General features: G+C 38.2%; 1 protein-coding gene across 2 annotated transcripts in view; it reads right to left on the reverse strand.

The window, feature by feature from the left end:
- Positions 1 to 23,030, reverse strand: part of usp13 (ubiquitin specific peptidase 13) — a 28,828-nt gene that overhangs the window by 3,077 nt on the left and 2,721 nt on the right. The window contains exons 3-20 of one of the 2 annotated variants that reach the window (XM_067513834.1): positions 20,713 to 20,773; positions 18,150 to 18,271; positions 17,356 to 17,498; positions 16,614 to 16,798; positions 15,707 to 15,804; positions 15,285 to 15,475; positions 14,533 to 14,604; positions 13,176 to 13,269; positions 11,300 to 11,425; positions 9,512 to 9,665; positions 8,980 to 9,154; positions 8,787 to 8,875; positions 8,159 to 8,281; positions 5,671 to 5,694; positions 5,136 to 5,279; positions 2,440 to 2,609; positions 525 to 714; positions 244 to 328 (exon numbers count right to left, since the gene is read on the reverse strand). In XM_067513834.1, coding sequence (XP_067369935.1) covers positions 244 to 328; positions 525 to 714; positions 2,440 to 2,609; positions 5,136 to 5,279; positions 5,671 to 5,694; positions 8,159 to 8,281; positions 8,787 to 8,875; positions 8,980 to 9,154; positions 9,512 to 9,665; positions 11,300 to 11,425; positions 13,176 to 13,269; positions 14,533 to 14,604; positions 15,285 to 15,475; positions 15,707 to 15,804; positions 16,614 to 16,798; positions 17,356 to 17,498; positions 18,150 to 18,271; positions 20,713 to 20,773 — 2,246 coding nt within the window. Of the gene's footprint in view, positions 1 to 243; positions 329 to 524; positions 715 to 2,439; positions 2,610 to 5,135; positions 5,280 to 5,670; positions 5,695 to 8,158; positions 8,282 to 8,786; positions 8,876 to 8,979; positions 9,155 to 9,511; positions 9,666 to 11,299; positions 11,426 to 13,163; positions 13,270 to 14,532; positions 14,605 to 15,284; positions 15,476 to 15,706; positions 15,805 to 16,613; positions 16,799 to 17,355; positions 17,499 to 18,149; positions 18,272 to 20,712; positions 20,774 to 23,030 lie in introns of both variants that reach the window. The other variant, XM_067513833.1, reaches the window with a different exon arrangement.

The raw sequence follows: 23,030 nt of genomic DNA on the forward strand, positions 1-23,030 counted from the left end.
TGATTTTGAATCATTTATCTTCAGAGGTCTGGTGGCAAAATCTTAATAAAAAAATAATTGAATTTTTGTAGACAATAAATGAGAGATTACTCATATGAAATATAGCACATCAATTAAGAACTGAATTTTGTTGTTCTTGAAAAGTACAGTGCCTCATTTTAATCAGTAATTTCCTGTCAGCTTTTTACCACAATAATAAAAAAACTAAATTGAAATAATTTAGGGAAAGTGCATGCAACTCACCTTCCCTCCTTTTTGATGTGACAAACATAATGTCCGGACATCGTGGATGCTCCCATGTGGCTAATGAAGGCAAAGAGCTCATAACCTGACAAAAAGAAACATCACAAATGCAATTAGTGATAAACTAACATAGCAAGATTTAAAATAAAATGATTAATACAATTTAATATGTATAAAAAGAGGCAACAGTGTGAATGTAAATTCAGATGAGGGGCAATAGTAGGAAAATGCATAAAACAAAACAGAAATGGCAGCTACAGTCACTAAAATCAGCCACTCACGTCCTGGTCCATCTTTGACTCTCGGGCCTGAGGTGTCCCTGTCTGGAGACAGCGTGGAGTCACTGTGTGAGGTGGTGTTGGAGAAAGCGTTATCATTGGGCTCTGTGTCAGCCATGTCTGAAAGGGCATCGCTCTCCTCTTCCTCTGGGTGGGTGAAAATCCAGTCGAGTGCTCGTTCGAGGTTATTGTTCTGAAAGATGTTGAGTTACCTAACATTATCTTAAAATATTACAAATGACAATTATAAAGTGGCCGATGTGATATAGACATATATATAGATAATTCAATTCTGTTTTGTTTTTGTTTTTTTGTTTTTTTATTAAGGTCAAAGTGGGTGGTGGAGTCTTACTAGAGTGCATTATATCAAGAGGTGGTGCAGACAGAAGGCATATGATGATACAATTAAGGCTGAGGATCAGAAATGTTCATATTCGTTTCCTCTCTCTCCTTTGCTCTCTGTTATACAGTGTGATGAACAAACCTAAGAACATGTTGATATGAGCAGTAATTTATAAGGCAGGTGGCAAATATCCATCTGTGTAAAATTCCCCAAAGTTTGCTTTTAATCCAAAATAGAAGTGTGATTCCTGGAGAATGTTTGTCTATGGAGCACATTAGGGTGGAGGATTGGTTGGATGATTTTTTTTTTTTTTCCCCCAGGACACTGATTTTGGAGGAAAATAAATAAAACAAAGTTTTTCCTCGTAATTTTGAGCTAATAACAAAGCACCATTGAGACCCCTCTCAGTTTCTCACTTGTGTCCCCCTAAAGTGGAATATGTGTTAACTTTTCACTTCAGAACATTGAGGATGGCAGGGAGTTTGATGGCAATAGGGATGATAAACAAGGAAGCCTGGTGTCTATTTCGGTGTCTTACTAACAGCCCCTGGGCTATTTTTGCTGACGGGGGGTAGTTTGAAATACGAATCATGAAATGTGAGAATCAGGGGCCATTTCAAAAAAGGAAAGCTGATGAATTTGGTCTAGCTGAGTTGCCAAAAAACTAAATCTATGCTTTTGTACGGCACATGTTGCACTTGTGAGATGTGAGGATATAATGACTCAACTTGTCACTGGTGGAGTTAAAAGGCTACGTCATTGGTGGCATCTGTATGCTGCTGGGACCATTTGTAAATACCATGTAAAGCAGAACTCTTCAATCTCTGACATGTAGGACCAATTACATTTGCAACTCAAATGGGTCACTAAAGATTATTTGTGAATGACAAGAGCCTAGTTTTTATCATCTCACCTTCTCTTTGCCCTTAACTTAAACATAAACTGCTTGACTCTTGACTCTTGCTTTTACTGTTTATTTGGGAGTGAGAAGTTGTATTTATTTGCTGTTAGCTACATTAATGTATTTTAATCACAGGAAGAATAACTGTTGAGTCCCCTTTTCTTCAATGTTTGTGGTGGCATGTGGTCACTGCTTTGGTGGTTCTGAACTGCACTTCTCACAGACACTTATAAAACTCATCTGCTCTTGGTCAAATCTGAGCAATTCCCCCCCCATTAATAGTTTCTAATTCTTTCTATGACAAACATCTTAAGGAATGAGCACCGCCTACAGAAGACTCCTCCTCTTTATTAGGTACTGACTGCAAGATTCACAAACATTTATAAATAAATAAATCTCTTATCGCTTTTTTGAGGACTTTAGTCATGGGAAAAGACATGAAAAGTCACAAGCATTAGCAGCAGTAAATGTAGAAACTGCTTTACTATTGGTTGAGGAGCCATAAAACTGACTATTCCTTATAAGAAATGTTACATTTCAGATTCATCAATCGGGAAAAAATTACTTAAAGAAAATGTATGCCCGGAGCAGACGTTACAACACCAACAAATGGCAAGTAATAACTGTATTTATTGGTACAGAAAGAAAAAAAATGGCAGAGGCAGAGGACTAACCGTTGCTTTGAGAGCCCGGATGCTGTGAGCACGGGGGAAGCCCATTGAAGTCAGAATGGAGATACTCTCCTCAGGAGGTGAGTTGCTCAGCTGGGTAGCAACCATAGGACTGTCACTGGTGGAGGGACCAGGGTCGATCATGGAGGGCAGAGTTAGAGGTTCTGCAAAGTCTGACGAAACAGAGTATAGTGCAGAATAAGACACGTAGCTTTACTTTTAACAAGTGACCACATTTATCTTGTGTCTGATTTCCATTTGTGACCGAATTAAGCTGTGAATTGCCTTCTGCACACCTAAACATTTTAAAGTTGGAAACTTGCCAGTGTGTGGCTGATCTAATAAAATCTGTAAATATAAAATGCATAGTAACATTTTAAAAAAGCAGAAAGACATTTTAGTACAATTGCAAAACTCACGACTCTCTAAAACTGAATTTTAATAAAGAACAACACACATGTGCAGGAGACACTGAATATTCCTGTGGTACTAGAAGCAGTATCTGATGCAAAAGCACCCTGTGGCATGTTAATGCAAAGGTCAAGATTAGTCTACACAGGCTCAGTTGTACATTAATTAAATTACATAGTGACAAGGATAAGCAAAAGGCATTATTTTACATTTTTAGGTTCAAAACATATAGTTCAGTAAAGATGAACTATAATATATTGTTTACTGATATTTCAGAACATCAGATTAATGCAAAAGTATATTTCAATTTAAGAGTATTCTTTTACATTTAAACAAACCTCTCAGTAAACAGTTAGTCATACTGCATTAAATAAAATTAAGAATAGTCTTTGCAATTTCTAGGCAAACTGCTGGCATTTCTGCCCTTTCAACAATTTTAAATATAAGTGAGGAAATGCTTAACCTAGCAACAAGGGCAAATTCTACTTTAATTACTCCATGGTTGGCCATAAACAGAGCCTTTATTACTGTCCTCACCATAAATGAAACGTCTACCACTTATCTCCCACTACTGTCGCTCTCAGCCTCCTTGTCTTGTGTCCTTTTGATTGCCTATTATACAGATGTTTTTATGCCACAGGAAAGAGGCTGCATTACAGGCGGAGAACAAAAAAAGAAAAAGATGAAATTGAACAGTCTAATGTCTTTTAAATGGGTTATTATTCAACAAAAACTTTCAGTTTCAATGTGTGTTTGGATCTCAAAGTCTTTAAAGATATTTATGAAGTTTGTTTGCATTCTGGTCCTGCTTAATACATTTTTCTAACAATTTAGAAACATATTGGATATGATAAATTAATATAATAACTAAGCTGCAATGACTGCACAGTGTTTTAACAAACGCATCAAAGATTCAAATGTGGTACTACAACAGATTATAAAATTGACCAAGTTATAAAAATAAATAAGCTGAAGCGATACTGGTGGTAAAGTAAATCAGACTAAACAAATGTGGAGAAGGTAAAACAAGAAGTAACCTTTGTGCAGCACAATGGGATGGGACGGAACGGAACCTTTTACTGGCGCTACTGAGCTTGAACACAGCCTCTTTTTACAGACACATTAGGCCCATTTAAGAACTAACAGGCAGGAAGCTGCTCTAATTTCCATCTACTGTAGAAGCCCTTTAGAGGCAGCTAGGGAAATAAATGTGACACGAATTAATGCCTCAGGTGAACATCTCTACGGCTGAGAAGCTCTACAGGAGACAAAGTCAGCTCTGACAAAGTTTGCAGTGATGATCTGGCAGACAGAAACAAGGATAAACACAGGCAGTACACAAAGGGACACAAACACTGACACAGCTCTGATTTCTCTGTGTAATGAAAGAGCTGGAGATGTGATGTGTCTCACTATGAATTACCTTTGGGTTTAAAAAGGTCCCACACAAATAAACCTGCCCTGTCTCTTTGTGTAATGTATTCTGTCAGCACTGTTGAGTAGAGGAGGTAGTACAGTATACCTACTCCAGAAGTGTTTTGACAGTTTCTGCATGAGCTGACAAGTTGCTTTTCTTTACATTCGGTAACTGTTTCCAACAGGCCTAAAATATAACAGAGCAGATTGTCGTTGCCTTGTAATGCAGCAATTTTCCTGTTTCAGTGTTTAACTCAATACAAATATACTTTTGACCTCTTACAGTTAGTTGTCTCAGCTTATTAAAACACTGGCTGTGTTACACGCACACACACCTAGACAAGTTTTCAAGAATTCATAATTACTGTTGCACTTTAAATAATTTAACAAATATTGCATTCCCACTTTTAGTCATTTAACCTAAACTAATTTAACAAAAACTACCCAAACGAGTCTCTTTTAGATATAAAACATAACCAAATTCTCTGGCTGCAACATTTTAGGTCTCTTGTGAGAAAAGGTCACCCCTAACAACCTATTTGACACTACTGGTATGTACTGTAGGCTTACACTGATCAGCAAGAAGAACCCATGAGCCTAAAACTTCATCATAGTCTGTAAACACATCACTGTGCGAATATTATACTTTTCACTGTAATGTCATCCCTGAAAGCTCTTCATAGTGCCAAAATGCTGTGGGCATGAAGACTAGGCGATTTCATTTTAAACCAAGTCAGCAAGATTGAAAACCTTGACATGTTCATCTTTGTGCTTCCAGTACAGCTGCAACTTTTCTGCAAATGAAGGTAGTAGTTCACTCACTCACACGATGCAGACCAAACATCCACCAGGTTGGAGTGATAGGTCCTTACCGGGTTCTTCCATGTGGGCTATGATCCAGTTGAAGGCCATCTCAGGGCCCATGTTGCCTGTGTAGTAGACCGCCTTCCTACAGGCCTCCAGTGGAAAGCCCATCTCTGCCAGCTGCATTACTGCCCCCTCGTCTATTTCTGGAGCTGGAAACACGACAAAATGACATCAACAACAAAAACATACAGTTGCTGATTCAACACTACCAGCAACCCTCCAGTTTGAACAACCCAACCAGCTCTCTCTCTCTCTCTCTCTCTCTGGGCCTCATTAAACAAAGAGAGCAGAGGAAACTCAGCCCTGGGGACGTTTCTTTACTGAGGGATGAGTTATCAAGGAGAGAAATGAGTCTGGTGAAAACACAATAAGCAACACAGAAAAGTAAAGTTTGTTTGGAAATGGAGAGCAGCTGCAGCACCTGTTCAGGTATACATGGTCCATTCTCTATAGCATTTATCACGGCTGCCTGGTAGCCAAAAATACATTTTCCTATAACTTTTACAAATGTAGTATAGAGAAGAGAAATTAAATACTCACAGTCTAAGGAGCTCATGGAGTTATCTGAAAGAAGAGAAGAAAAATTATTTCAGTTGACAGTCTCGGACTTCTCACATTGGTATCACATATATTTTTCCTCTAGTCAATTCCCTTTATCGGCAGAACAGAGTCAAGTTAGTTGCAGGATGGACACACGAAACGATGTCACGGTCACCACCTGCGGTCAACTCCCACTGTTCACAAGCACTGCAATCACAACATAACATAACTCATAACTAGGTCCTGCTCAAATGAAACACCCTCAACTTTAGCAAAGCCAAAAGACCAGTTGTGGCCTTTTGTCCTGTTCATGGAGAACAAACATTAAAAGATGAACAAGTACAAGTCAGTAGTGTGATTTGTGTGTGCGTCTGCAGAACTTTTTAAATACAAAGTAGTATTTGCAGTGATACAATATTTGACTGAATAAAGTCTGTTGCTTACCGACTTCCTTGTGAGCTTCCATTTTAATCTCAAATGGGATAATCTAATTACTACAAAGAACCAAAATTAAAAATTAACGTCTATATGGTTTGTGAGGTTTATAATTGCTACAGCAGTCTTGAACATTAAAATAACAGAAAAAGTTTTAATTTTAGAAATGGCCTGGAAGAAATTACTAAATGTGTGATGCACACACCAATGAGAAACAAGAAGCCACATGTGCACTTTGATGTGTAATCAATGAGAAGCACTGAAGCCTTTTGGAGACACAAGAGTGGCCAATAATTAATCACGCAGGACGTCAGCCAGAGGATAATGGACCAGTTGTTAACTTGCAATTGACAAAACTCATCATATAAATGTGAAATAAATAACCTGCAAGTGTACTGAAAGCAGCATGTTATTTCCTCTGACCCCTTTTTAATTCACAGTTTAAACTGTCACTGGAAATTGTTTTGTCCAGAAGTCCTCATGGAAGTAGACAGGGGATACGTGTGAAATAGAGATTCAAATTACTCTTCCAACTCATCCAAACATATTGCTTATATAAAACACTATCATGCATCAACTTCACAGTGGCCCTAAAAGATAGCTGCCTAGCTTGCTGCTGTTAGAGTAGATATAAAATGCTGCCTAAGCAAGATAGTTTCAGCTCAAAGAAAGGATGTTTTAAATGATTTCTGAGCTTCAAGTAGATGCTGCACTCTTCAGAGAATACAATTTAATTTGGTTGGAGATATTGAAGCAGGTAGAACACATACTGTTCAGTGGTGAAATATTAAGGCGTACTCAAACATGTTCAAACTTCTGTTTTTGTCCTCAGGGTTTCCTAAGAAGCAGTCAGCTAAATAATTTTATAAAGCTCTCAGAGTCTAAGCTAAGGCTGTTTGCAGATGTTACTATGCCACTGCATTGCTCCTTGGCCCCTTTTTCATGTTTGGAGCTTGAGATGGTACAGAACACTTTGTGCTTCACGCCTGCTAAAATATTAAGGAGGACACTGATAACTTGATGTAACTGAACTTTGCAAATAGCAGAGGGAGGAACAGAAGAATACAAATTACAATCACAATGGAGACAGGGAAAAAAAAGAAGAAGGAAGGAGCAGACAAAAAGGCTCAGCCTCAAGTGCACTGGAAAAAGCATTAAGCAAACAGGCCAATGCAACAAAACTTAAAAAAAAAAAAAAAAAAAAATAGCAAGAGTATCTCCTGGTCTGAAAAAAAAAAAAACAAAAAACCACAACTTACTAGTTTCCAGTAGCTTATTCCCAGAGCCCAGGGAAGTGCATTACAAGGGGCTCTCGTAAAAACATTATAACTTATTAGGCTTAGCCACACTGTCAACACAACAAGCTTTCAGTAATTGATTGAGTATGCCTTTCCCATGGGATTCCACTCAATATGCCCGTAAGAGAAAAGTTAGGTGGCTTTAAGCAGAATATCAAAAAGACAATTTCATGGATCATTTGACTCTGTCAGAAATAACCTACACTTCCTGAAGGATGCTAGGCAACAGCTTTGGAACAACACACCTGGTTGCCTCTCAAAGCAACACAGAGAGATGTACAGGATCATATATTGAGGTGTTTCTCGTAAATGAACATAGTGGGGGGAAAGCACAAGTGCTCAGGGAAAGGTGTGCCCTTTAAAATTAATAATAGAACTGCAAAATTGAAAATGAAGGAACAAAAATGCCTGCAGTAGTAAAGGGTGCCATTTTGCATTTGTCTCCACGCATGAATGCAAATACCCCTGTGGGCCACAGTAGGTGATTCATGGGTGTACATGACCAGTGGTATCCTCCTGAGTGAATTTTAGGGGGAAAAATTATGCACCACTGAAAACACCACAATATATCTGAAGCAGATCCAAATGTTGACAGCATTGTTTATTTGCCAATATCATTGCATATGAATCAAAAACAGAATAAAGGGGCAACATTATTAAAAGTATGTTGTCCCAATTGTTCTGGCACATGTATATATCTATTCAGACATGCCGGTGCCATTTCCACTACTTGGCATAATACATCGTGTTCATACCTCTGGTGTCTTCAGGTAGCACAATGGGAGGCATGAGGTCAGGCAGCTCCTCTTCACCTGCCTGGAGGCCTGTGGCTCGCATCCGGCTCAGATCCAGGAAATCTGGAACATCTATGGCCATGTCTATAAAGAAACAGACAGAATTACAGCTGTTTTTAAAGTCCGAATTGTGCCATACTTTTAATTTGTACATCCTTCCCACTTAACATTAAAGACCAATTTGGCAGCAATTTGCAGCATTACTCAAGCCTCTGCTAGTTGACAGTTCCACCTACAAAACACCACTGTGATTTAAAATCCCAAATACAATATTGAAGATGATGACACAAATATCACTTTACCTATTATGTGGCAACATCTGCCAATGGAAAACTGCACAAGTAATTATTAGCAAAGCCATGAAACTTACTGAGAATAGAGAGATATATTTAACCATATAATATCTGTGTCTAGTTACATTTCAAAATCTAGGATGAGAAACACACATGGGGCTGTAAATTACAGTTCAATGCTGCCCTCTGCTGAGTGTTTGGGGCACTACAAATACTTGGAACAACAACACCAGTGGAGGCAAATATCAAGATACATTATACATGCCATTAATCTGTGACATTGGGCAGATAGTTACCCAGTTTCTTCGGCACCCAGTCCACTCCAAATGTGAATTTCTTGATCTGCACAATTAGATACTCTGGGAATGAGGCAAAACGGGAAGTTCTGCAGCAAACAAAAAATAAAACAATTAAAAGATAAATAATATATTTTTATAATTATAACTGGAAGAAGACTGTTGTGTAGAATAGTCATTCCACTGTCCTTACTTGACTCCAGCTGACTTGGCCTGCAATGCTGAGCTCCAGAAGTCTGGGACATTCTCTGGTTCCGTGAAGGCCTGAAGGCAGGCGGTAAAGGGAATCCGTGCTCTCACTGGCTCAGGAGGAGCCCGCATGTTGTCCTCAGCCTCCTTTCGCTTGGCTTCATATGCTAGCAGCTCCTCTAGTAGCATCAAAATAAAGATGTCCAAGACTGAATGCAGTGCAAAATAATCTAGCAGTTACACAGCATCAGACAGAAAGACTTTATCCTCACCAAGTCACACACTAGTTAACAGTAATTATGTGTCATACCATACATTGTCAGGTCAAGAATGTCTAGCAACAGTATGCATATTTAAAATTCTGGGCAGTCACTTCTAGAGAGAAAATTGCTAACAGCTGTGACACCTCAGGCCCCTTGTGCCCTTTCCGAGCAGCACCTGCTGCCACCTGACTACAGCGTCAAGCCAGCTGTACTGACCAGAGGCAGCTGTGGGTTCCAGCTGCACAAGATTAGAGTGTGTCTGGGGGTCTTTACCTCGATTGGTGGCAGCTTCGATGGGGGCTGGCACCTGGATACAGTAGTCTACCCGCTGAGTGTAGCGCACCCGACGTGTCTGGCAGCACTGAACTCGCTCCTCCACCATGAAGCGAAATACATCACTTGGATTATCTGAGCCTGCGCTGTTCCTCTGCAGAACAGGGTTTAAAGAGAAGAAGAGGTCGACTTTGAATTTAAACATCAAAATCACGCAAATTTTTCAGTCTGCTGACCATCACATTTTAGAAGAATAAAAGCAAACCAGTGGTCAAACCCTGATAAAAATTTTATTGAGTGTTAGTAGTGCACTTGTTACTGAGATTTGTTTTAAATTAACTAATACTTGGTGTCAAATGAGTCACGCAGTATTATTGAACCTAGAATTACTCCACTGACAATCCTATATGAACTTTATTAGCCTGGAGTGGCTTAGTGCCCCATGGTCTTAATGCTGCTTCAAGGGATTTTTAAAACACATGCTTGATACTTGACCCGATCACGTGTCTCCAAAACCACTTATTAAAATTACTCAAAACAGGAGATGCAGAAGCTACTGATACAGCTCAAACACAACAGCTCATGTTTACATTTAACACAACTGCTGTCTGAAACAGATATCTTCATATAAACATCTGTTGTAGGAGCCGCCTCCATTTACCATCAATAACTGAGAGCGTTACATCTTTTCAGAATCATAGTCACATAATCATCATCACAAAGAGGCTCCGTGTCCCAGTAATTTAAATGAGTAGCAGGGGGTCTTTGAATTTTACATTGCGTTTATTTGAAGACTCTGATGAGGGATGACATCTCAACCTAACACAACAGTTTCCATCTTGACCTCTGTGCAACCCAGCCCCTCTATTCTAAGAAGCTTCAAAAATACATGTTATGATTTAACTCAGGGCAAGTATGCAGGCTGACAAGGGCAGAGGAAAATGTTGCTTAGCTTCAGTCTATGTCTGGATAACTAAACTAAGATCTGTAATGTACTAAAAGGTAGGGGAAGATGGTAAAGGCCTTTTTTCTTCCAAACTCTCTATGGGGTAAATAGTGTAAGGAGGACCTGGATCTGGTTAATCTGCATACTTTGATTTGTTGATCTCAGCATCAGACCTGAGTCATGTCTTCTGCAGTTGAGGCAGAATAGGAAGCGTTATCTGGTCTCCCTGTGTAAGAGATAGTGCTGAGCTAAATATATCCTGCTTGAGAAATACACCTCATGTGTATATACCAACCAAGGAGAGAGTGTGCTGTGTTTAGTCAAAAACAGACCCCCTCCCAATCAGCCGTCTGCCCATGTGTGTCAAGGGTTAGCCAGCCATTTTGTGAGAATAAAAACATTTGAAAGTGAAGACAAAGTTTTGTACACTGCTAGTGCCAAAGCTTGACAGATCAAATGAACTTTTCACAATAAATCACATTTCTAGAATTTAGTTTTCTTCATGACACATGACGGCAATAAAAGTTCCTTTTTTTTTTTCCCTCTTTGGATTTAAAAGCAAGTATTGTTCAAAAAAAAGTAGAGAAATGTCAAGTTTTTATAGTTTCTTTATCAACTAAAAACAGCATGTCCTGTAATTGTATAAGAGCTCACTTCATCTTTAGATATACAGTAAATGCACCTCAACATGGTGTCTCCACACACTGTAAAACATTTATTATTTTTCTGTCTTTTTGGCTTTTCCAAGGAGTTTAGGGTCGCCACAGCGGATCATTGTAGATCTGTGGTTTATTTACAGTTACACATTTGAAGACTTTGGCCATGCAAAGACTTTCACTCACCTCCACCAGGTTGATCATGTGTAGGAGGAGCTCGTGGGCATCTTGTTGTCTGTTGGAGGAAAACTCTGGATGTCCTCTGCTGACCAGGGCCTTCAACATCCGGGGAGAAATGCCTTTCTGCTGGTGCTGGAATGAAAACATTTGGGTGTCACAGAAACACACGATTTGTGCACGTTTCAGAGAGAAGTGTAAACACAAGACAGCCGACCACCTGTGAATATTAACACACACACTTCGCATAGCACAGAAGCGTGAAAACCTGCATCACATACAGTAGACTAGCAACAGAAACAGTATACTGAGAAAGGCCCTTATCCAAATTGTTTGACAGAAATATAAAATGTAACATCTTAAATTTTATATATTTGATAATTAACATAAATTGTACATAAAAAAAAAATTACTTACTATATGTTTTAGCAATATAAAGGGCACCAGGGTAGCACAGGCTCTACAAACCAATGATGTTGTCTACTTAAACCAATAAGCTACTTAAAATAAACACATTTAAAATAGTCTTATTTCTTTCCTGTAATTTATACATGTCAAAAACACACTCAGGGAAGAAACAATTTGAGATTTAGGTGTTTACATAGCAGTTAGTGTGAGAGAAAACTCATCCGCAATGGTTACTTTTATTATTGTACATATAATTCATTGTCTCACACCCGTTAATGAGCAGCACACAGCCACTATGACACCTTTTCCTGGGACAACGGTGAAGATGATCCCAAAAGAGTTCACTGTTTAGTGCATAAGTTTGCATACCCTAAGTTTAATTTTTTTTTCCAAATAAACATAATATTTGATCCAAATTCAACTATTAAAAATGCTTTAAAGGGGGATGCCAACTTTAGTACTGCATGCCATGTAAAACATAACCCTAAACCTAACATAAAAACAATGTGAATTAATTTTACAACTTTTCTTTTTATTTTAAATTTTTTTCAACTTACATTTTTGCTGTAAGAAACATTTTTACTAGTTTGTGCATCAAATATTGTGTTGATGAAAAATAATCTTTGTTTTACTGTTTTTTTGCCAAAATATGGGGATGCAAACCTTTGCACCCAAGGGTGTGTAGGTCTTCCTCCATATCCCAACAGAAATGTTGGTAGTGGAAAGATTTAAAAAGCCAGTGAGAAGTTAATTGTAACGGGTCATATTCCCAGAGTACAAACACAGCATGCCAACACGAGTCCACCCCCTGTATCTTTACAGCTGTCAATAAGTGTCCAAAGCTGACTCCACAATCACATTTTGAGGAAGTGCAGGATCACAAGCACTATACCCTCTCAATTACTGAGGCTATAGAGGCTTTATGAAAAGCTTGGAGCTTACAGAATTAAATAAAAAATAAAAAACATAATTTTGGGCAACACAATGGTGTGTGGATGCGCTTCTGCCTCACAGCTAGATGGTTGTGGGTTCTCCGGCCGGCTGCGGTCTTTCTGCATGAAGTTTGCATTTAAATTAATAAAACTCAAAACAAAGAAATATCAAATATAAGCTGTTAGGGAAATGCAGATATTACACAATAGACAAGCACAGGAAATATTTGTGACTAAATTTAATAAATTCAGCATCAATGTGGGGAATTAAAGCATCATTAGAGCACATTTGGCAGCTAGCAGCTATTTTGAGAATAAAGGAAAAAGGTCAGAGCAAGAAATTATTTGATGTGACATCTAAACATGGATAAATCACTTCTTTCATTTGCTCCAATCGACTCCTCTGAAACGCTCAGAAAAGCATGAGTACTTTAATAACAGAACATTGTCAAATGGCATAACTGACAAGCAGGAACTCCTAGAAAGTCTCATTTTGCCATTGTTCATGGACCAAGTTTGGATGCTGCACATACCCAGCTCAATACCTTGTGTTCTTCTTTCATCACCTGTTCAATGAGCTCAGATTTCATGGGTGGTTTGGAGTACTGGCCTGAGAGCAGCCCATGTCCCAGTTTAGCCCTGTCAGACATATAGCAAAGGTATAAACATTACAACACATAGTTTTCTTCTTGTTATTTACTTGAAGATGTACCCTGAAGAAACAGTGCCTGTTTTAAAATCTTTAGACAGCAGACCTTAGGGCTGTTTCATGCAACAGGAAACTTGTAAACCCCTGGACTCTCAGTCGCACAAACCTGACTTCAGTTTAACCTGAGCTCAGTCATCATTGTAACCAGTGCCACAGACAATAACTGCAGGAAGCAGCTTTTGTTCAGGCTTACTATTAATTAACTAAAGCTGAAGTTAGATATGAGTCACGTTTGTACAATCTTGTCTCTGTTCCTAATGGAGAATCTCAACAGCGTTTCTAAAGAAATTACTATAGCACACATTACGTACAGGGAGCTGAGACTCGCATTTTTCATTAAAACATCAGTTTTCATCAGTATCATTAAAAAGGAGGAATGAGCATTTTCAACATAATATATTACATACTTAACTCAACAGAATTATTTTCTCAATGAGCAATGTGTCTGAACTATAGCTTCATCATTTTGTGAAGATATTTCAGCAAGTATTTCTATTATATGTATTCATTTCCACTGTCAAACAGCCCTCTTTATAGCGCGTAGTATGATTAGTCTAAATCTAGATATTCATTTTCCTCCTTAATATGAATATAGACAGAATATTCTCTTGTGGTTATTTATACACAGGGGTGTCATCCGTATTTGCTGCCTGGATACAGAGTAATTATATCATCCTACTAAGGAACAGAGAGATTTAATGTCTCAGGGCCTTTAGTAGTTTTAAGAAAATGTGCTCATGTATTAGATAAACTGATCTTTCTGAAGGTCCTGACAGGTACTATCAAATAAAGACAGCCATAAACAAACTTATCTGGCAACATTCCTGCACAAATGAAACATTTACATATCTGGTATTCATGGCCCATCTGGCTATAACTCTTACCGTTCATCATGGCCACAGCACCTGACTGGCATCTTGCAACAAACTGGTTTACATGACAAGCATTTACCAGAACATGTGGGACAACAGGTTCTCACATTACAGAATGTGTTTGTTTTTTTTGCTTGGCTAAGATTCTTACACATCTTGCCTTGTCTTGTTATTAGTAATTCTGAGCAATTTAACAAAGACACAGATTTCTAATTAGTTAACAAAATCTGTTTTTTCAGCCATAAAGACAGTACCAGTTAAAAATACTTTTACTTGTTTGTGTATTGTAACATTGTGTTATGCTATACTGAAGTCACTTACATTTGTGTAGCGAAGTCCTGAGTGGGGTCAAGCGGTGAATAGTCAAATATCCTCTGAAGATTACCAACATACCTAAAGATCAAAATACATGTCACAAGCTGACCTCAGATGGAGCACATGGGATTACACACACCTTTTGCTGGCATTTATATTAGTTGTTTCAATGCAATATAGTTTTATATTAAGGAATTTGTGTTGTGTTGCCGTGTTTTTAAACCCAAAGTGATGGAAGAGAGACATAATAATCTCATGCAAAAAATACAGGAAGCTGATAGTGTACTGTAAAATTATCCTTAATGAAGACTTTCAGTGTAAAGTAATCATTTCAAATGCTACCTGTGCCTTTGTCTTGATGTTGTCAGTGATTGTTTTGATCAAGGTATCTACAGTTTAGGCACAAATGATTTGACTGATTTCTGTTACACATGTCATTAGAAAATCAAAACTCTATGTAAACTCCTCAGTTTTTTTTAACAGTGTTTTGTTAACATTACACTGTTATGACAGTCTAAGAAATTTAGTACAGCACTGAAATAAGAAGTGATTGTATTTCATTTTGAAAAAATGGCTCTTTTTAGAAAAGAAACATCGTTTTAGTAAAAAGTAAGAAGCTTTAATTTCACCTCACTTATCATTTAAAGACTGTAGAATGATTATATTCAGACATTCGAGACAAAATAATCTAGAACTGTATTTTTTTGCCCCATTTAATAAAATAATTAACATTTATTAAAAATAACCAGCGTACTCACATCCTCTGAAAGTCTGGGATGCTGAAGAGGACCTGCATCACTGTGCTGAGGTAGCAGCTGTTGCCCAGGTTTTTGATGCCTGTGTAACCAGAGCCGTACACCACCTTCAACTTCATGCCAGATTCCTGAATCACCTCCCATTCACTGACCCGCGGTCGGGTGTTGTTGTCTGTGTGGTGGCCGTTCTCTGTCTGAAGATAGAAAGAGAAGAGCCAGGTATGAAGACATTACTGTAGGGGCCATTGTAAGCTGAAATGGCTACAACGGGACTCTTACCATTGTTCCAATTAATAATCAGGAGGATTCACAGTGACAATTAACAAGCATGGCAACAGTCGATAAAGTCTGTTGAAAAGATTCAGGTGTTTTGGGAAAGATAGTTGTAAAATATATAAAGTGAAAGAATTGGTCAGCCAACTTACTCTTTTCTGCATCTGTAACATGTCTATTCCAAAGTGTGCCAAGTGTTCAGATATGTGGGGGTCCAACACAGCTTCTTCCTCTTCAAACGAATAGACATCTGAAACCAAAAGAGAAGAAAATTTTAACAAGTCTTTAAAATATACATGTCCTAATTACAGAATTCTGGTCTGCAAGTTCCTAACTGTAACGTTCAAAGAATCCAGTTCACAGCCACTTTAAACTGACTGCACATTTCTACTTTTAGAGGCCCCGGAGTACTCCATTTGCATTTACTTACTAGGTAAAGTTGTATTTAAATTATGTACATAAGCAGTGTAGAATATTTGAAACTATAGTCCTAATAAAATGTGATCAAAGACAACATCACTAGTAACAGTTATCTCAGTTACAGTTGGGTGCAAGTTTGCATTCCCATATTTTGAAATGTCAAAAAGAGCAAAACAAAAAACATTTTTCCATCAACAATATATTTATTTTACATTCAGCAAGTAGTGCTGTTATTTCATGAGAAATTAAGGGTAACTAAATTGACAAATTGACACATCAGACATAACAGAGCGTATAAACATATAGTAAAACAATGAAAATATAGCTAAATGCGCATTAATTATTAACTCTTTGACGTTTAAATAAATAATGAGGGGATGCAAACTTTTGTAACCAACTGTACATCAATGTCGCTTTAACACAAAGTCAACTAAAAAACATACAATCGTTAATTTAATTAGGAACAAAGTAGTTCAAAAACAGTGGCAAATTCTTACCCCTTTCTTATATTTTATTGTATAGTATAAAATTAGGAGTTTTTGTTTTCAATTCACCTTACGTAGACTGATTATTCAAGTATTATAAATCTTATTCTGTTTTCATACAGCACTTAAGAAAAATAATCCACACGTCCCAGACCTGCTCCATCTGGGGTGATGTTGTCCAGCTTGACAGCCAGGGGATAGCTGGTCTCCCGGTAGTGTTCCAGAGCATGACCGTTCCCTCCGCTCCCATCAAAGAACCACTTTCCACAGAGCACTGCTCCATCAGTCAAGTTCAGCCAGAGGTTCTCCCTCATCTCACACTTCTGACACTTCCAACCACTGACAACAACAAGAACAAAGAAAAAAGCACTGACTTTGTTTCTGCTTTGTTGTTGTGTTCAAATCATGCAAAATGTGCCTTTTGCTCACAAACAGGTGTGGAATTAATCAGATTTTCTGACTCTAAATAAAGTGGATATAAAGTAATAACAGGAAGACATGAGAAATAAATGGAAAAAACAAATAATACACCGTCGTAAAATGTCTCTGAATTACTATTTACTTTTGTAGTGTGAAACAGATTACAAGGAAGCAACACAACATGAAAGACTCTGCCTAAATTGGCAAAAAACTAAGTGATTTCAGTTTTAGTTACATGAAACAGCCATTCTGTGTAAAATTAAGCATTGAATGCACAGCTGTTAGTAAAACTGCATTTGATAAAGATATTATGTTTCACCATATCTAGCCGCATAATTGGCTACAGAGTTTCTGTAGCTGTACCAGTCAGGAATGCCCCTGTTTGAGGTACCACCCTGGGTGCACAGCGGAGTTGTATATGTAGGAGTCTGAACTTGTGTGAAATATGAAGAGTTGTATCAGTACAGCTGTTCTACCTTGGTGGGATTCTGACCCCATTGTCCAGCTGTCTGAGGCTCCTGGCATGTTTGGATACCTGGATCTCCTCCTCCCAGGATTCAGGCTCCTGCTTCTTGTAAGCTGATGGTGCATTCAGCACTGCATCACAGGCAATGGTTACCTGGCCATCACATGAGACAGCAGAAATGGCGTCACTGTGTGTGGTTATGATCGTGTTATAAATATAATCACTTAATTTAAAACTAAATAATCACACGTAAAATGGGCAAAAGTGCGCATCAAGATTCATTCCAGAAGATGTAAAGCTTTGCCACATTAAGTAACTGATGCAACACTAGAGAAGGCAGCAGGACAAAACCAACATGCCACATTTAAAAAAATAATAAAAACATGCAGTGCCAAAATTTCTATGCACCCAAAAATATAAATAAATAAATTTTATATGCATAACACAATTTGAAAAAAATAAACCCCATCTCAAAGCCAAGATCTAAAAACTTAATATAATAAAGGTGTGAAAAGTCTTAATTCCATGCACACAGTGACACAAGTCATTAAAACCTTTTGTGCACCTAGTCGTTCCCCCAGATGGAAATAGCATTTACATCAAACAAATGTATAGGTGAGATACCAGCTACTATAGGAAACATCCCAGAATCTCCTTGTTGAAGGTAAAACCTTTACAAATGCCCATATTAACCCATAACACATAACGGAGAGTACGTGGTGGAAAGGGAACCACTGAGTGCACCTTCTTTACCTTCAACATGCATAACAACACACAGAGCTGGTACAGCATTGACTCACTGACCAGAGCAGGCAACTCCTCAATATTTGGTAATGGGATCTCGAAGTGGTCTGGGAAAATGACGAGCTTGGCCTCGTCTTCATATTCATAGTCCTCTCCGTTAAAATCACGGTTTAGCTCTAAATCTTTAAGGGAGGAAGCAAAATAGTGAAAAGATGTCCACCTCACTCTCCTACAATCCAAGATAATTACGCCATCTAAATTAATCAATCAACCCAAAAAAAAAGAAAAAAGGACAGATTAAATTATTGAGCTGAAAATAGACTATCAAGTAAAGTTAAAAACATGAGTGTTAACTACATATTATTAGTTTTCTGTGGCCGAAAATGTACATAATCGCTTCTGCCCTAAGAAAAATTAACTTTAAAACTTGTCCCACTTGTCCCTCCATAAATCTTTGCTGGTTCATGTAGAGAGCACCTCTTCTTTTAATTCACTAACTGTATTGAGTCATCTGTTATCAGCCTAAAGTAGAGTAGTGACTCATAAGAAACAGGATTATAGGTTGTCCCTGACATTGTTATTGTGTCTACTGGTTTCATAGTAACGTGTGATGTTAGCAGCTTGATTAGATCACTGGACTGCTATAGAGTGACTGCAGATACATACATGCCTGATGTCATATCAAAGATTTAGAACGATTACAGAAAATCTTTTTTTAAATGTATTTTTAAGAGAACGCCAGAAAAACAAACAAACTAAAAAAAGTTAAAAATTTCTATTTAGAGTCAAACTTTGGTTTGAGAGGGTCAGAAGTCAAATCAATGCCAACAAATAGTCAACTGTTAAATTCTGGACCAATATGATGAAGAACAGGAGAGGAAGGAACTCCTCCAGCACTGAGTGAGGGACATGAAGGGAGGAGAGAGACGTCCCGTGCTCTCCAGCAGCATCATAGCTACAGCAGAACTGTGTCAGCCTCAACGCGAGGTTGACGAGTGGTGGCAGCTGAGAGGCCGGCAACTGACAGGAGGTGGCCCGGCTGTAAACCAACCACCCCCTTCCCACCCTGATGAGGACGAGTAGACACAGCTTTGATTTAGTTACCAACCACACATACAAATAAACGGGCTATATTTAGCGTACAGGAGGTGGGAGGGGGAGAGGACTCATCAAGGAAAATATCAGACAGACGCTTTGAGTAAAGGCCGACTGGAGCATCAGCTGTGTAACAGTGTAACAAACAAAAACAACCCCAACAAGTGGTAGAAAGTAAACACAAATCTAGGTTAGGTTGTTAGGTATTAGAGTTTTTAGAGTAGAAGTATAGCAGAAGTATTTAGAGTAGAAATATCAAACAACAAGTAGGGAAAAACCCATTGTGTTGTTTTATACTTCTACTTCTTTACATCTTAAGGAAAATGTTGTACTTTTCCCTCCAATACATTTATCTGACTGCTAAAGTTACTCGTTTCATTGTGTATAAGTCATGTAAGACTTTATGCTGCCACCTTGGCTATAGCTCTTCCTTAATGGGATCTATACTTACTGCATGAAAGCAAATTTAAATATTAATAAAAATAGGTTAGATTAGGCTAATGACCACTTACCACAAAAACCAAAGTCTTTTTGTGATTTTTTCTCTCTCTCTCTTTTTTTTTTTTTTTGCAGTTTCATTGAAGAAGCTATATTTCCTCTCCAAACTAAAGATCAGATGAGGTGAAAGCCTAAAGTTTAAATGAGACAAATAAGTTGAGAAATGTCGCCTCATGGTCTTCATATTTATCATGTGACCATTTGGAGGAATCTGCCTCCTAATTTGGGAACCAATTATCTAAATTATCCAACTGTACATATAGATAGTTAGAACAAGCGCCAAGTTAACCAGCTACAAGTTTAAAATTACCAATTTGTAACCAATTTATGCACTATATTGGATGATAACCGTCAGCCACAAAATTTAAAACCACCCCAGAAAATATTGTTGTCAACCTCATCAAACAGCTCTAACCTGTAGACATGGACTCCACCAAACCTCTGAAATTGTCCTTTCATATCTGGCACCAAAACCTCAGCAGCAGTAGATCTTTAAAGTTTAGAAAGTTGTCAGGTGTGGCCAACTGGTTTTAAACTGTGTAACCACAATACATCAAAAACACACACCTTCTGCTATTACTCGATGATCCAGTTCTGATGCTCACATAAGTAATTTGGGCGATGGACAGGGGTCAGCACCGGCACTCTGCTTCGCTCCCCATCATTGACCCTCAGTTGTACTTCGCACCACTGCATATAAGGAACACCCCACATCCTCATCAAAGCTGCTCGGATCCTTACGCTGCCCATTGTCTTGCTTCCAACAAATCAACTTTAAGAACTGAAGGTTCACCTGCTACCTAAAATTTCACACCCCCTTGTCAGGTGCCATGCTAATGAGTTGGTCATTGTTGTTAACTTCCCATCACTGGTCTTAATACTGTGGCTTTTCTTTCTACTTTTGATTCTGTAGGTTTTACTGATATTTCTGTATTTTATATAAGTTGAAGTTTTTACCGTGTCGCAAGTATACATTTCCCCAAACTGAATGATCTGCATACTGCCAAACTGACAGTTAAAATTAAATTACCTAGAAACACTTTTCCATTTCTTCGTCTGGGGATGGCGCCTCCTGCAGCTCCTGTGGGTTTCTGTAAGAAGGGAGATTAAATTAGATTAAAGAACCCTTATCAAATAAAAAACATCTTTTAATACCTTGGATAGTTCCCTTTGTAAAATGCTGAGGAACATGCTTATACTTTAGTTCATCAGAAGATCAAGATGGTTGTCATTTTGTTAGAAATAGATGCTGTATGCTTGAGTTGCCCGGTCAGGTTACAACACATGGGAAAAACCCCTAACGCAGCAGGGTCAAAATTAAATAATGATAAATTGAACTGCTTATGTTGCAGTGTTGGATTAGTAGACTTGGGCTTGTCTTTGCTTGTAGTGTGTGTCATTGTCTTTGTCTCTTCGCAACATACTTTAGTAGAAACCCAACAACACATAATAATCTTCAAAAGACTCACATAGGCACTTTCAGCCTTTATACATGGAGGAAATTAACACAACATTGAACACCGTGCCACCATCAACTGGTTTCCTCCCAGTCCGATCAGGTCCAGGCTACTGCTTTTTATTTATTTTGGTAAAGGAGAAGACACGATGGGCAGACAGAATGCTGACACACTCGTGGACTCATGGAAAAAAAAAAGAAAAAGAGCAGACACAGGAGCCTGCAGAATGTGAGCAGCTGTTTCTGGCTAGATCAAGGCATGGAAATAGCAGCTCTTTACAAAGCAGAGCTTATCTGGGGGCAATTAGAGCCAGTGAGAAAACACGGCAATGCAGCAGCAGCTACAGTCTTTGTTGTTCGCCAAAAACTTTTGAAATACAAGAGGCTTTTTACAGTGGAGCTAAACTGATATCTACTGGGCTCAGCTGCAACTTTTTAACACACTGTCTTTGAAAACATTTGTTGCAGGAATATTTTGGATAGTTATGGCAAGATGTTCCTGTTGTGTATGTCCACCTCCCATATTAGTATAAACAGATGTTACTTTTTATCTGTTATCATTGTTTATTGTATTGTAGAATACAATACAACAATGTAGAAACTTTAAATTTAAGAGGTAACTTTAATGAGCCTGTTGCACATTTTCAAGGTGTTTTATAATAAAATGTTTTCCTGTCCTTTCTGTAACAGAAATATGTATTAATTATAGATTAGGAATTAGACTATCAGAAATACTCTTTTTAAACCAAAGTTAAGATCCATTCATTTTTGTGGACTATTGGAAATGTTATTGTCTGCATTTGTTGAATTGTAAACCTGCCCCTAAACCAAACTGACACTTTTCAATGTTCAGCTGATCTGCTGTGCGCAGACTCAACTAGATTTCACTTCATATTAACTTTAAAACCAGGAAGTGTTCCAATTTTAAACTAGCTGTATTTATTACATCCTTTGTACAAACTTTTTATTTTTAAGTCAGGAATTTTCACAGTTAATTGTTGGTGATGGAAAACCCTTAAAAACTACTCTGTAGCTAGCTCTGTGAAAGGTTAAAGTTGTGACATGGGGAGTGCAGATGGACAGAAACCGAAAAACATATCAAGTGTTAGCCAGAGACAGCCCTCAGTCTAATGAAAAAGCTTTGACAAGGAATGTTATCCCCCAAATGACACATTGATGACCAAGCACTTAAACATAAATCAAATAATAAAACTGATATTTAAAATAACAGCACCGTGATATTAGAAATTCAGGTCATTCCATGCCCCTTTTCAGCTCCTTAGTAGTTAATATTCCTGCAGCATCCCTCACCACAGTTTAATTTTAACCTGCAACAATATCATTGTCTATAAGTGAAATAAACCTAAATCTAGAACTTTAATAATTGTTGAATAACATTTAATTTGATGGAATAGAAGAGTGGTTATCAATCCTGGTCCTTGTGGACCCTTGGTTTTCCAACTACCCACCGCTGATTACCTGCATCAGGTGTGTTCAGTCAATCAGAAGCTGGAAGATACCATCTCAGATAGAGAGGGTAAAGTCAAACAGAATTGACATCTTTCAGCTTCTAATTGACTGAACACACCTGATGCAGGTATCAGCAGCGGCTAATGCAGGGTTAGTTAGAAAATAAACAGAGCATGGGGTCCTCAAGGACCAGGATTGAGGACCACTGGATTAAAGTATCGTATACTCAGAGTTACTGGAAACACATCAGTATCAGTGTGGGGCGACTGTGGCGCAGGAAGGTAGAGCGGTTGTCCACTAATCTCGCAGTTGTTGGTTCAATCCTCTGGTCACATGTCGAAGTGTCCTTGAGCAAGACACTGAACCCCAACAGTGTTGGCCAGCTGCATAGCAGCTCCCCCATCGGTGTATGAGTGTGTGTG

The sequence above is a fragment of the Channa argus genome, chromosome 8 (assembly GCF_033026475.1).
Source record: "Channa argus isolate prfri chromosome 8, Channa argus male v1.0, whole genome shotgun sequence".
Classification (NCBI taxonomy): Eukaryota; Metazoa; Chordata; class Actinopteri; order Anabantiformes; family Channidae; genus Channa; species Channa argus.